The sequence below is a fragment of the Molossus molossus genome, unplaced genomic scaffold (genome assembly GCF_014108415.1).
Source record: "Molossus molossus isolate mMolMol1 unplaced genomic scaffold, mMolMol1.p scaffold_m16_p_13, whole genome shotgun sequence".
In the NCBI taxonomy this organism is placed as follows: Eukaryota; Metazoa; Chordata; class Mammalia; order Chiroptera; family Molossidae; genus Molossus; species Molossus molossus.
This window is the reverse complement of record NW_023425348.1, coordinates 52,866,691-52,879,260: the sequence shown is the minus strand read 5'-3', so window position 1 is coordinate 52,879,260 and position 12,570 is coordinate 52,866,691. Positions and strand designations below refer to the sequence as shown.

General features: G+C 35.9%; 1 protein-coding gene across 5 annotated transcripts in view; it reads right to left on the bottom strand.

The window, feature by feature from the left end:
- IPO7 (importin 7) overlaps positions 1–12,570 on the bottom strand; it is a 57,553-nt gene that overhangs the window by 30,211 nt on the left and 14,772 nt on the right. For 3 of the 5 annotated variants that reach the window (XM_036258013.1, XM_036258015.1, XM_036258014.1), the window contains exons 3-6: positions 6,005–6,158; positions 5,395–5,553; positions 1,456–1,612; positions 121–210 (exon numbers count right to left, since the gene is read on the bottom strand). In XM_036258013.1, the coding sequence (XP_036113906.1) occupies positions 121–210; positions 1,456–1,612; positions 5,395–5,553; positions 6,005–6,158 (560 nt within the window). Of the gene's footprint in view, positions 1–120; positions 211–1,455; positions 1,632–4,203; positions 4,277–5,394; positions 5,554–6,004; positions 6,159–12,570 lie in introns of those variants that run through there. The other 2 variants (XM_036258016.1, XM_036258017.1) reach the window with 2 other exon arrangements.

Genomic DNA, 12,570 nt, shown 5'->3' with positions numbered 1-12,570 from the left:
AAAAATCTGCATTGTGAATTATGTAAGTTTAGAAAGAATGTTACAGGAAACTGCAGTTAAAATTTTCAAAAAATAACTAAATATTTAAGTTTAGTAATATAATAACACAAAGAGACTTACATTAGGTACGTCCCTGTTCACGACAGTCTTTAAAATTTCTATCCATTCTGTCAGGTTCTGTTGGTTTATTAGCTCCAGTGGTAGTGTATACTAAATTAAAATCAGAATTAATTATCTTTAAAATACTTACAAAAGAAAATTCTACTTCCTTTTATCCTTCACAAAACCTACAAAAAGTATTTCCTTCCATCCACATTTCTTATTTTTAGGTACTTAGGTAAATTTGGTTAGTTATCTATACTGGGAATTGTGACAATGTCAGTGGGCATCCTTGTCTTATTCCCAAATTACTGGGAGTATATTATATTTTCACCATAAGGTATAATATTTATTGTGGATTTCTATTTAAAGTAGGAATGACATCCTCAAAGATAGTTACAGGTCTCCCTTTTCATATAAGAGTTAATCACAAAAACTGATTTCTTCCTGTTGATCCATTCTTGCATTCCTGGAATAAATCCTATCTCTTAATAGGCTCATGAAATCAATATCTTATTTAGAATTTTAGGAAATCTATTTTCAGAAGTAAGAGGCTGTATTTTTATATCAGGGTAATCTAGTCTCAAAAAAATTCACTGCAATGATAAATATTCTGTTCTGTGCCCTAAAATAATTTACAAAAATAACTTATTTTTAATCTAAAAGATAGGGGTTCTACCAGTCAGGAGGAAAAATAGAAATAGCACACATGCTGTGTCTCCAAGACACTTTAGATTTAAAAAGTAAGTAAAGGCATGAATTGAACCAAAGGTTCTGGTAGATGAAATGAATCCTTCTATGGCTATGTGGCTCAAAAAAAAAAAAAAAATCACAATTTTAACCCTGATCAAAAACTCTGATTCTTAACTAATTACATTCCACTGAGAATACAGACACAACCATTTCCTGTAGATAACTTTTGTCCCAAAAAGATTTAGAACAATATACAAAAATGATAAGGCTCATTACTGTGTGTCAGTTAAGCCCACAGTATTAGTTATTTGGTACAACATAAGCTTAAGATAGGTTTTGTAGTTATTGAGACTTGGCATTATTTAGACTATGTAGACTTGGCATACCAAATTACTTGTTAGATGTAAACTGTAATGAAGTAACTGATTTTCAAACTTGTGAATTCTTAAGATGAAAAGTATAAGAAAAATTTACTAGTTTTGTAAAGAGTGATGGATAGTTTAAGAGAATTTAAGATTGACTGTTTATAATTTAAGATTTATTAGACATATTTGTATATGCTTCGTTAGACTTTTAATATACTTATAATTATGGCAACTTATATTTGACTGGCGAATCATTCACTTAATCTAGATACACCAACTTTTTATACTTAAAGATTACCTGAACAAGAGCATAGAAGATCTTGAAAATCTGTTTCTGAATGAGAACAGATTGATCAGACTGATCAGAAAGAAGCTGAATAAAACGGTCCTTTAGCACTGGCAGGAAATGCTGCATTGCTGCTACCAACGGACTCCGTTCCTCTGGTTTCTTGTACCTTTGGGTAACAATACAAACTAATTCTGTAAGAATTTATTTTTATTTCACAATTTTATTTATAGATGACAAATTTAAACTACTTGTTTGTTTACACAAATATAAGCAAATAGAAGAAAAACCTACTATGTAACCAAAACAACCTTAGAAAAACCTCAAATAATAGAATATCTAAAATTTACTCAGCGTTTATCATGAGGTCATAATCTTCAAGGCCCCATCAGTATCCTCTCTTTCCTAGCTGAGGAAACGGAGGCACAGAAAAGTTAAATATCTTTCCCAGAATACACGTCTAGGTATGAACCTCAGCAGTCAAGATCCAAGGCTTGCCCTCTTAACCACTTCATCATGCTATTTCTAATTCTGAATACTGTATAACTGAGGAGCTACAATGATTTGGCTTTTAAACATTAGCAGCTGATAGATATAAAATCAATTATATCTTATCATTCTTAAGCAATTTACATAACCAAGAGTATTAAGGCAGAGTGGCATCTATGAAGAGAAAAAAAATATTCTATTTCTAAAAGCATTAGAAACCAGAAGTTTTTTTTAAAATAACACATCTGGCAACAAAACCCGAACTCAACAGGCAATTTATGATCTTCATTTATTCCACGTGGGGTGAATTATCACATTTTTTATTGCCAATATAATAATACTATTGAGTGCTGTTACAGATTTCAACAGAAACATTACATAACATGGATTATGTGAACATTTCTAAAATCCAAAAAATCCTGAACTCTGAATCATATTTTGCTCCAAGATTATGGGTAAAGAATTGCTGACCTAATTGTGATTTCTTTGCATTTTAACTGTATTGTTAAGAGGTCTGTTGTTGTTGCCCTGGCCGGCTTGGCTCATGGTTAGAGTGTTGGCCTGTGGTCTGGAGAGACCCAGGTTCGGTTCCTGCTAAGGGCGCATACCTCGGTTGCAGTCTGTCCCCGGCCTTGGTTGGGTCATGTGGGTGGCAACCACTTGATGTGTCCCTTTCACATCGATGTTTCTCTCTCTCTCTCCCTCCCACTCTATCTGAACAAAATATCTTTAAAAAGTGTCCTCGGGGGGAGGATGAACAACAACAACAACAACAGAAAGAGGCCTGTTGTTTTATTTCAAAGAAGTTTTAAAAATCAAATTTTTAGTTTAGAACTATGAGAAAGAAACTTCAGCTTCCATTAGGCAAGAGGCATAACAGCTTTGCAAAATATAAACTAGTGCTTAAGAAGTCATTATTCTAAAATCTTTTTAGATTAGGTTATCTAAAAGGCTTTAAATTGGTTTTCTTTTACTAGAATCCAGTTTTATCTACTGGTCGACTTTCTGAAGAGGGGTAATGTATTTAAGAATTGCATATCTGAGCACATTTTAAAAGGTAAAGACAGACACTCTTAAAAGGCTGGATTATTTTTTGTGTTTGGGTGAAATGAGAACCAGTCAATTGCCAAGAATAAAAAAAAAAATCAAGAGAAATGTTCACATAAATAGTGACTAAGAATGTTAAACAATAAAACAGACACATTTTTTTAAAATACTCTGAAAGTATACCTAGGATACATTTTAAAAGGTTATCTCTACATTTCTTTGAGTCAATAAAACAATAACAATTTATAAAAGGAAACCATTTGCACTCTCCAATCTGATTATACAAACTACATTAATTATTGACTTTGTTCCTCTAATAATGGTAAGAACTATATTATGCACCCCTCTCCATTTATTCAACCCAAGTGATCACCCACATTAAAAGGGTTTGAATACCTAGTTCACATCAGACATTATTCTCCCCCTCTACATTAAGTAGAGGACTAGAAGTTGGGTGGTGCTGGTTGCTAATCTAAGCTAATGGGTGTGAAAGTAATTTATGGTAGGAAACAAATTACTATTCCATAGAAAGACCTGAAAGTTCCTGCATACGTGAAAATGTAACACCAGTGAAAGCCCACTACAAGGCTATGGTGTGTCAATCTGGTGAGCCATAAATCCCAGCCGCTAACTTTTCTGTTAAAAAAATACACACACACACACACAAACTTCAATGGTTCATCAGTATGTAAAAGATCACATCCAAATTTCCCATCATGACATTTAAAACCCTCTTTAACAGAGTCCCAATTTACAAGTCCAAAATTACCCCCAAACTCTCAACAGAAATTATCCATACTATAGTAGTCTCACTATCCATTCAAGACAATGTCTCATTTCCACCTTTGTACCTTTCTTTTTGTTCATACTACTCCATATAGTGAGATATACCTTCCTCTTCAAATGCTCCTTCTGTGCTCCTTCAACTGACAAGTATTTCCTGAGGATCTATGCTCCTGAAGGCCACAACTTCCAATTTCTCCATGAATTTTCTTAGAACTGCTTCAGTCCACACAGATCCCTTGTAAACACTTTGTGCTCCACAAACACTGGCTGAAAATGAACTGGAAATCCAATATTGTAGTAGCCTCCAGTACCTCCCATTTAAAAAATGCCTGTCAACCTCTCTCCTGCTAAGATTATAGGATAGGAGAGACCTGAACTTCCTCAGTAGCAATGACAGCTTATTATTGTTATTCTCTCTCATTTTAGTCACTCACTTACCAGAACTACAACAACTGGCACTCTGACAGAGGTTGGAGCAACAGCTGGAACATTCCTTAGCAGAAAGATGGGTAGCTGGTGGGAACACAAGAAAACACCAGTACCAATGCTGTAAATGGTATATTTCTCTCCTGCTCAGAACAAAAGCAGCAGTTCATCAGCTACTTTAGTTGGGACCCAAAAAGGGTATAGGAGGCTAACTACAAGCCCCAGAATTAGAGGGCTCACAATGGCATCTGTGTAGCTGTTAGGACTGGAAGTAAAGCCACCATCATGGTATAAGTGGCCCTCAATCCTTCCTCATAATTTTCTAATGTCAACGCTTTAATGTGACTATCAATTTCATTATTTTCACCACACACACAAAAGAAAACCCCTTTCGACATTTGACTTACTACTTTTAATGCTATATACCTCAACTTCTAAGGTTAGATTTTTTTTCCTGATCCCTAAACCCAGATCAAAGATGATTCCTTGGTCTAAAATAATCTCTTACTGAGACTATTATGAACTTATAATTTGCTCAAATATGCAAACACTGAATCAGGTGACTGTGAATCCCTCAAAACACAATAATTAAAACCAGTCATATGAAATCCCAACATATTCTTCTTAAAGAATTAGAGGCAGGTTCTTGTAAGTTATCAAGATCCCAAATTAAAATTCACAGAAAGCCAGATGTAATAGAGCTCTAATGCTCAATGTACTCTGATTGCCTTCACATTTTAAAAAAAGCCTCATCAATCCATATTGAGGAGTTAAAGGCAACTCACTTTTTGAATAAGGAAACATAGGATTTAAAAAAAAGGGGTACAGCTCAGCTAGTGTGGCTCAGTGATTGAGCGTTGTTGACCCATGCACCAAGAGGTCGCCGATTTGATTCCGGGTCAGGGCACATGCCCAGGTTGTGGGCCCAATCCCCAGTGGGGAGCATGCAGGAGGCAGCCAGACAGTCAATGTTCTTTCTCATCGATGTTTCTCTCTCTAAAATCAATAAAGAAAAAAAAGGGGGGGATGTACAAGTAGTTTATTAGTTGAATGAACAGAACAGAGTACAGAATTAAAATAAGAATGCTATTTCAAAAAGAAAACAATGAATTAATATAAATATAATTCACTAATTTTAATATATAAATTATCCAAATTTTTCCCACTTCTCAAAACCCTATAGGAATTGAAAGAGACACTTACTCATAATTTTTCACAAGCTGATAAAGGCAGAGAAGAATTCCTAGCCAACAAGCACTGTTATCAGACTGAAGATAAAAGCCAATTTTGTCTACAATGGCAGTCCAGCGGCTTGGGTAATCATGTTTGATGATATGATGAATGCATGTAGTAAGCTGTACCCTGAAAGTAAAAAATAAACAATAAGGAGAAAGAAAAGCTACCTAGATAAAATGTTGCGGACCTAAAAAAAAAAAAGTTACTGAAGAAAAACTACCAGTTCATACCACTTCCAAGATCAAAAGACTATGATATAAATTACACAACAACACTAGTTTTCTTTACCCCCTTTCATCTGATCACAGTGTGTTTCACAAGTTTTACATGAAGTTTGAAAGTTTTTGGTTTTATAAATGTTTTATAAAATTTAATTGCAGTATGAAAAAAAAGTTCTCCAATAACAACATTTATTGAGTTTTCTGCTATAAAAATGACAGGGTTGTATGTTTTGAAAAGACTCCCCCACCCTCTGCACCCTCCTAATACCTAAAAAATAGCTAAGCTTAAATATTTAATATATATATGTACTTTCAGCAATAAAGATAAATTAATTATGTGTTGTGTATGTGTATACCTGATGAGCTCAGGAGAATGGATAATGGCTTCTACAATATTTTCTCGAATACAATGTCGATCTTCTTCTGGAATGGTATAAGGGGATATATCCCGTGGTGCTGTCTCCCGATCCGGCCAATACTGCGTTATCATATTTTTCAAATAGATAACACCTAAAATAGAAATTAATTTTAAAAACTGATTTTAGAGAAAGACGAAGGGAGAGAGATATACACTGATTTGTTGTTCCACTTATTTACACATTCATTGGTTCATTCTTGTATGTGCCCTGACTGGGGATCAAACCTACAACCTCGGTTTATCCAGGCAACGCTCTAACCAACTGACCTATCCAGGTAGGGCTAGAGATTAATTTGATTAAAAAGTATTTACTATGAAAGCATTGAGAATATCCCTTATAAGTGTCTGTACCTCCATCTCTTTTTTTCAAACCAACCATTGTTGTAACATTCACTATCCTTTCAAAGAGAAACTACATTCAAACAGAAAATACTACATTCAAACACAAATTTTATACTTAGCCACAGTAGTCACCCAGTTTTTATTAAACACAGAGTAAGATAACTTTACAAATAAACACACTGCAAATTAAACTGGTAATATCTTTTACATCACATTATTCATAACAATTTTTATCCTATTTTCTGTAAGAAAGCTAGATTAATTTTAACAAGTGAATTTTCTTTTTTCGTTTTTTTTTGTACAGATAGAGTGGGAGGGAGAGAGAGGAAAGGAGAGAGAGAGAGAAACATCGATGTGAAGGGACACATCGAGTGGCTGCCACCCACACGACCAACCAGGGCCGGGGACAAACTGCAACCGAAGTACATGCCCTTAGCGGGAACCAAACCCGGGTCTCTCCGGACTGCAGGCCGACGCTCTAACCGCTGAGCCAAACCGGCCAGGGCAACAAGTGAATTTTCTAAATGAAACCTCTAAAGACAAAACCATCTACACACACCAATAAAGCCTCTATAATTAATATCACTGCTACAGAGTGAATGATTGTGGCCCCCAAAATTCAGATAAAAATCCTAAGCCCCAATGTGATGCTATTAAGGCTGTTGGTACATGATTGGGGCTCTACCTCATTAATGAAATTAATTCTCTTATAATGAAACCCCAGAAAGTAGGTCCTCAGCAGACACCAAATCTGCAAGCATCTTGGACTTCTTGGACTTCTCAGCCTGCAGAACTGTGAGAAATAAATTTCTGTTGTTTATTAGCCGCCCTGTCTATGGTATTCTGTTACAGCAGCTCAACTAACACACACTCAAAAGTTAGTTTTATCATAGAAAAATTATAATATATAAAGATTCTTTTTTCTTTTTTTTTTTTTAATCCTCACCCGAGGACATTTTTCCATTTTTTGTTCAGGTAGAGCGAGAGGGAGAGAGGAAGAGAGAGAGAGAGAGAAACATCGATGTGAAGGGACACATCGAGTGGCTGCCACCTGCACGACCAACCAGGGCCGGGGACAAACTGCAACCGAGGTACGTGCCCTTAGCGGGAACCGAACCCGGGTCTCTCCGGACCGCAGGCCGACGCTCTAACCGCTGAGCCAAACAGGCCAGGGCTAATATATAAAGATTCTTAGTATACATATCTAAGCATTTAAATCATACAATATAATCACTCTGTTTCAAATTCATGTTATTTTATGGGAGAATTTGCTGTGTTTAAAATTACAGACTATTATTTTCTGTCAGCTATCCAACTGCTATAATGTACATTGCTAATTAACTTGAACTAAATTAGATTGCCAACAATGCCTATTTTAAAAAAAATTTCTTATATGTCTTTGGTTAACTTAAAAGCTTCTAGAAAATAATCTACTCTAATATTTTTTAAATCTTACCATTTATACATTTGAAATTTGTTTTCTTATTTTTAATATAAATTATCTATGTTTAAGTATGATGATTTTGATATAGGTATACATAGTGAAATGATTACTACAGACAAGCTAACATATGTATCTCCTCACATAGCTACCATTTTTTTTTAATGGTAACAGCGCGCTTGAAATGTACTCTCTTAGCAAATTTCCAGTATTTCAATATAGTATTATTAAATTAACTATAGTCACCATACTATACATGAGATCTCTAGACTTATTCATTCTATGTGACCGCAAGTTTTTTCTTTTAACCAACATCTCCCCATTGCTGACACCTACCCGCCCTGCTTATCATCATTCCACTCTCTGCTCCTATGTATCAGACTTTTTTTAGACTCTACTATAAAAGTGAAATCATGCAATCTTTTTCTTCCTGCATCTGGCTATTTCTCTCAGCATATTGTACTGCAGGTTCACCCATATTGTCACAAATGGCTCTTTTTTTTAATACTGAATAACACTCTATTATAGATATTGATATCACAATTTATCCATTAATGGATATTAGGTTGTTTCCATATTTTGACTATTGTGACGAATACTTCAATGAACATGGGCTCCAGATAATCTCTTTGAGGTACTGATTTCATTTCTTTTGGGCATATAACCAGAGGAGGGCTTGCTAGACAATATGGTCATTCTATTTTTAGTATTTTTGCAGAGCCTTTATATTGTTTTCCATAATGGCTCTACCAGTTTACATTGCTACCAACAGTGGGCAGGCCTCTGTTGTCTCCATAGCCTCACTGATACTTGGTGGTGGTTGCTTCTCGTAATAACCAACCTAACAGGGGTGAGGTGATATCTCATTGTGGATTTGATTTTCATTTCCCTGATGTGATTAGTGATATTGAGCAACTTTTCATATACCTGTTGACCATATTTGTATATCTTCTTTGGAAAATTGTCTCTTTAGGTCTTTACCATTTAATTGGGTTGTTTGCCTTTTGCTATTGGGTTGTATGAGTTTCTTATATATGTAGGATATTTAGCCCTTATCAGACATGGTGGTTTATAAATAATGCCTTCCAACAATGCTTTTTATCCAGCTCTCTCTCCCCAAATGAAGAGAGGAAGAGAGGAATCAACAGGGAGAGGGAACCCACAATCACAAATGTATAGGAAAGGGAAATTATTCAAAATTAATTAATCCCTAAATTCCGTTAAACACTGGCTCTTCTCTGATTAGGGATTAACTCTTATCTGAAGTCCTGGCACCTATTAAATAAGGATAACTGATACAACTCTATGATTTTAATATTCTACTTTGCTCTATCTTGAGAATTAAAATACCCCATTCTTATTAACACTTCAAAAAAGATTAAGTCTACACATTAAAATACCCTTCAACAAAAGTTTTAAGATATACATCTTAACAACACTGACTCAGTATATGGGACTAACATATTTCAGACTAATAGTACTACTAGAATTTTGATTATTTAGCTCCAAAACAGAACACAGATCAAAATTAAGACCTGATACAGCCTCTGAGTATTTCCTTCTATTGTTAGGCACAAAGAATCGGGTATAGATACCTATTTGTAAAATGCTGATTTTTTGTTTTAAAAGTTGCTTGGTCCAACAAGTGAGAACTGCACTGCCAAGAATCTCATGATACAGTCTACTCCATCCAGAATGTATTAACTCTACTACAAAGACAGAATCTTTCAAAGCCTAGCAGATGAAACCACCATATACCATATACTACAGTTACCTTTCAACTATTACAAGGATGTAACTTTTAAAGTAATGATTATATTTTTAAGTAATTCCATAGTTTGGTTGCTTCTGTTTTTGTAACACTAAAAATATACTTCTTAGTACAATTTCATTTTGCTCTAACGATACCCTGGACTACCAAAAAGGTGATCAAGAGGACCCTAGAGCAAGTTAAACCTGAAATATCCCCAAAGGCAAAAATGACAACACTGAAGCTGTTCTACTTTCGGCACATCATGAGAAGGCAGTGTTCTTTGGAAAAGACAATACTGCTGGGAAAAATAGGAGGCAGCAAGAGGAGGAACAAACATAAGATGAAGTGACTCCATAAAATAACTATAGGCACAATGAGCAGGGCTGTTGAAGACAGGATATTGTGAACCCCACTCCTTCATAGGGTGGCCAGGAATCAGACACGTAACATACACAATCAAGTCTCTAAAATGTGTTAAGGTCCCTCCTAGATGCCAAACAACACTTCCAACAACTTAATAAAAAATTGAGATTTAAAAGCAAAGAAAGATTCTTATCTAAAAAATAACCAAACAGCCCTGGGCAGTTCTGCTTAGTGGTTAGAGTGTTGGCCTGTGGACTAGAGAGGCCCGGGGTTCGGTTCCCACAAGGGGCATGTACCTTGGTTGCATTTTGTCCCTAGCTCCGGTTGGGGTCATGTGGGTGGCAACCACTTGATGTGTCTCTCTCACATCGATGTTACTCTCTCTCTCTTCCCCCCCTTCTTCCTTCCTCTCTAACTCAAGATAAATGCAAAAATGTCCTCTGGTAAGGATAAAAATAAATAGATAGATAACCAAACGAGCCCTCGCTGGTATGGCTCAGTTGGTTGAGCATCATCCCATGCACCAAAGGTTGCCAGTTCAATTCTTGGTCAGGGCACATGCCCAGGTTGTGGGCTTTGATCCCTGGGCATGCAAGAGGCAGCCAATCAATGTTTCACTCACATCAATGTTTTTCTCTCCCTCTGCCTTCCCCTCTCTCTAAAAACCAATAAAATTTCTTAAAAAAAAAATCAAATGGGAAAATGTCAATCATTAGTAAAAAAAAAAAAAAAAAGACTGTTAAAGTAATCAAACCAACATTTTTCTGTTTAATTAGAAAGTTATAAAACGACTTACTGCTGACCAGGATCCAGTTTATATCTTATTTATTTATCTATTTATTTAATTAATTATTGGTGTTAATCCTCACTCGAGGATATTTTTCCATTTATCTTCAGATAGAGTGGGAGGGAAGGTGGGAGGGAGAAAGAGAGAAAGAGAAACATCAATGTGAGAAAGACACATCAATTGGTTGCCTCCCACATGACCCTGACCAGGGCAGGGGATAGAACCTACAATCCCAGTATGTGCCCTTGACTGGAAATCAAACCCGTGGCTCTTCGGTTTGCAGGCAGACACTCTACCTGCTGAGTCAAACTGGACAGGGCTAAATAACTATATTTTATAGGTATAAAAAATGTTTATTATGTGACTTACATACCATTTTTTTTTTTTTTTATCCTCACCCGAGGACATTTTTCCATTTTTTGTTCAGGTAGAGTGGGAGGGAGAGAGAGGAAGAGAGAGAGAGAGAGAAACATCGACGTGAAAGGGACACATCGAGTGGCTGCCACCCGCACAACCAACCAGGGCCGGGGACAAACTGCAACCGAGATACGTGCCCTTAGCGGGAACCGAACCCGGGTCTCTCAGGACCGCAGGCCGACGCTCTAACCGCTGAGCCAAACCGGCCAGGGCTACATACCATTTTTTAAAAATCATAAAACAATTGCATTACTTTCATTCATTTATTTATTTACTGAGTACCCTTAGTGTGTTGGGCAGTATTTTAGGCACTGGGAATACAATTGTTAATCAAATAGACCTGAGAATAAATTCTAACAATTGAGAAATAGTTCACTGCACATGGCACATTAGGATAAATATAACTTTTAAGACTAACACTATGTAAAGAAAAGGCAAATGCTTACTGTGCACTAAAGGAAGTAAAAAAATACTATTTTTTAAACAAAAGTAGTGTAACAGAAAAGCAAAGCAAGAAATAACACCAGAATATAAATTATAAATGGTTTTTCTAAAATGATGAAATTATTAGTACCTTATATTTCTTATAAAACATATATCTGCAAATAAATTAAGTAATAAAACATAAAGATGTGAAGCCCATTATTTTGCAGACTAAAAGATGATATCAGAAGTAGTGTGCCACATTTTCACAGACTTTGATACTGAAGGAATTGCTCAGTATCTTGATAAAACCTGAACTAAGAAATAGCATTTAAAAAAAATTTTTTTTTCCTTTATTGATTTGAGAGGAAGAGAGAGGGAGAGAAAGATAGAAACATCAATGAGAGAGAACATCGATTGGCCACCTCCAGCATGCCCCACACTGGGGATCGGGCCCACAACCTGGGCATGTGTCCTGACTAGGAATCAAACCGGCGACCTCTTGGTACATGGGTCAATGCTCAACTACTGAGTCACACCAGCTGGACAAGAAGTAGCATTTTTTAAACATTATTTTTTTGTATTGTTTGTTATTCCTCAACCAAGGATATTTTTTCCATTGTTTTTTTAGAGACAGTGGAAGGGAGGGGATGAACCTGCAACCCAGGTATGTGCCTTTGACCAGGAATCAAACCCGCGACACTCTAGTCTGCAGGCAACCACTCTAACATCTGAGGCACACCAGCCAGGGCAGAAATAGTGTTTTTTAAATTGTTGAATTAAACTGTAAAAGCAAATATCTGTAAGGAACAAGTGCATAAACAAATAATCTTTTAATAAACCCCATTATTTCTCTTTCCAGCTTCCCTTTTAATTCAATGAAATGTTACATTCCTTTAAACTCTAAATATCAAGGCACCTGCTGTTTGTAGTAAACTCATGAGGGTAAGCCGATTTTCAGGGAAGAAAATCACTAGA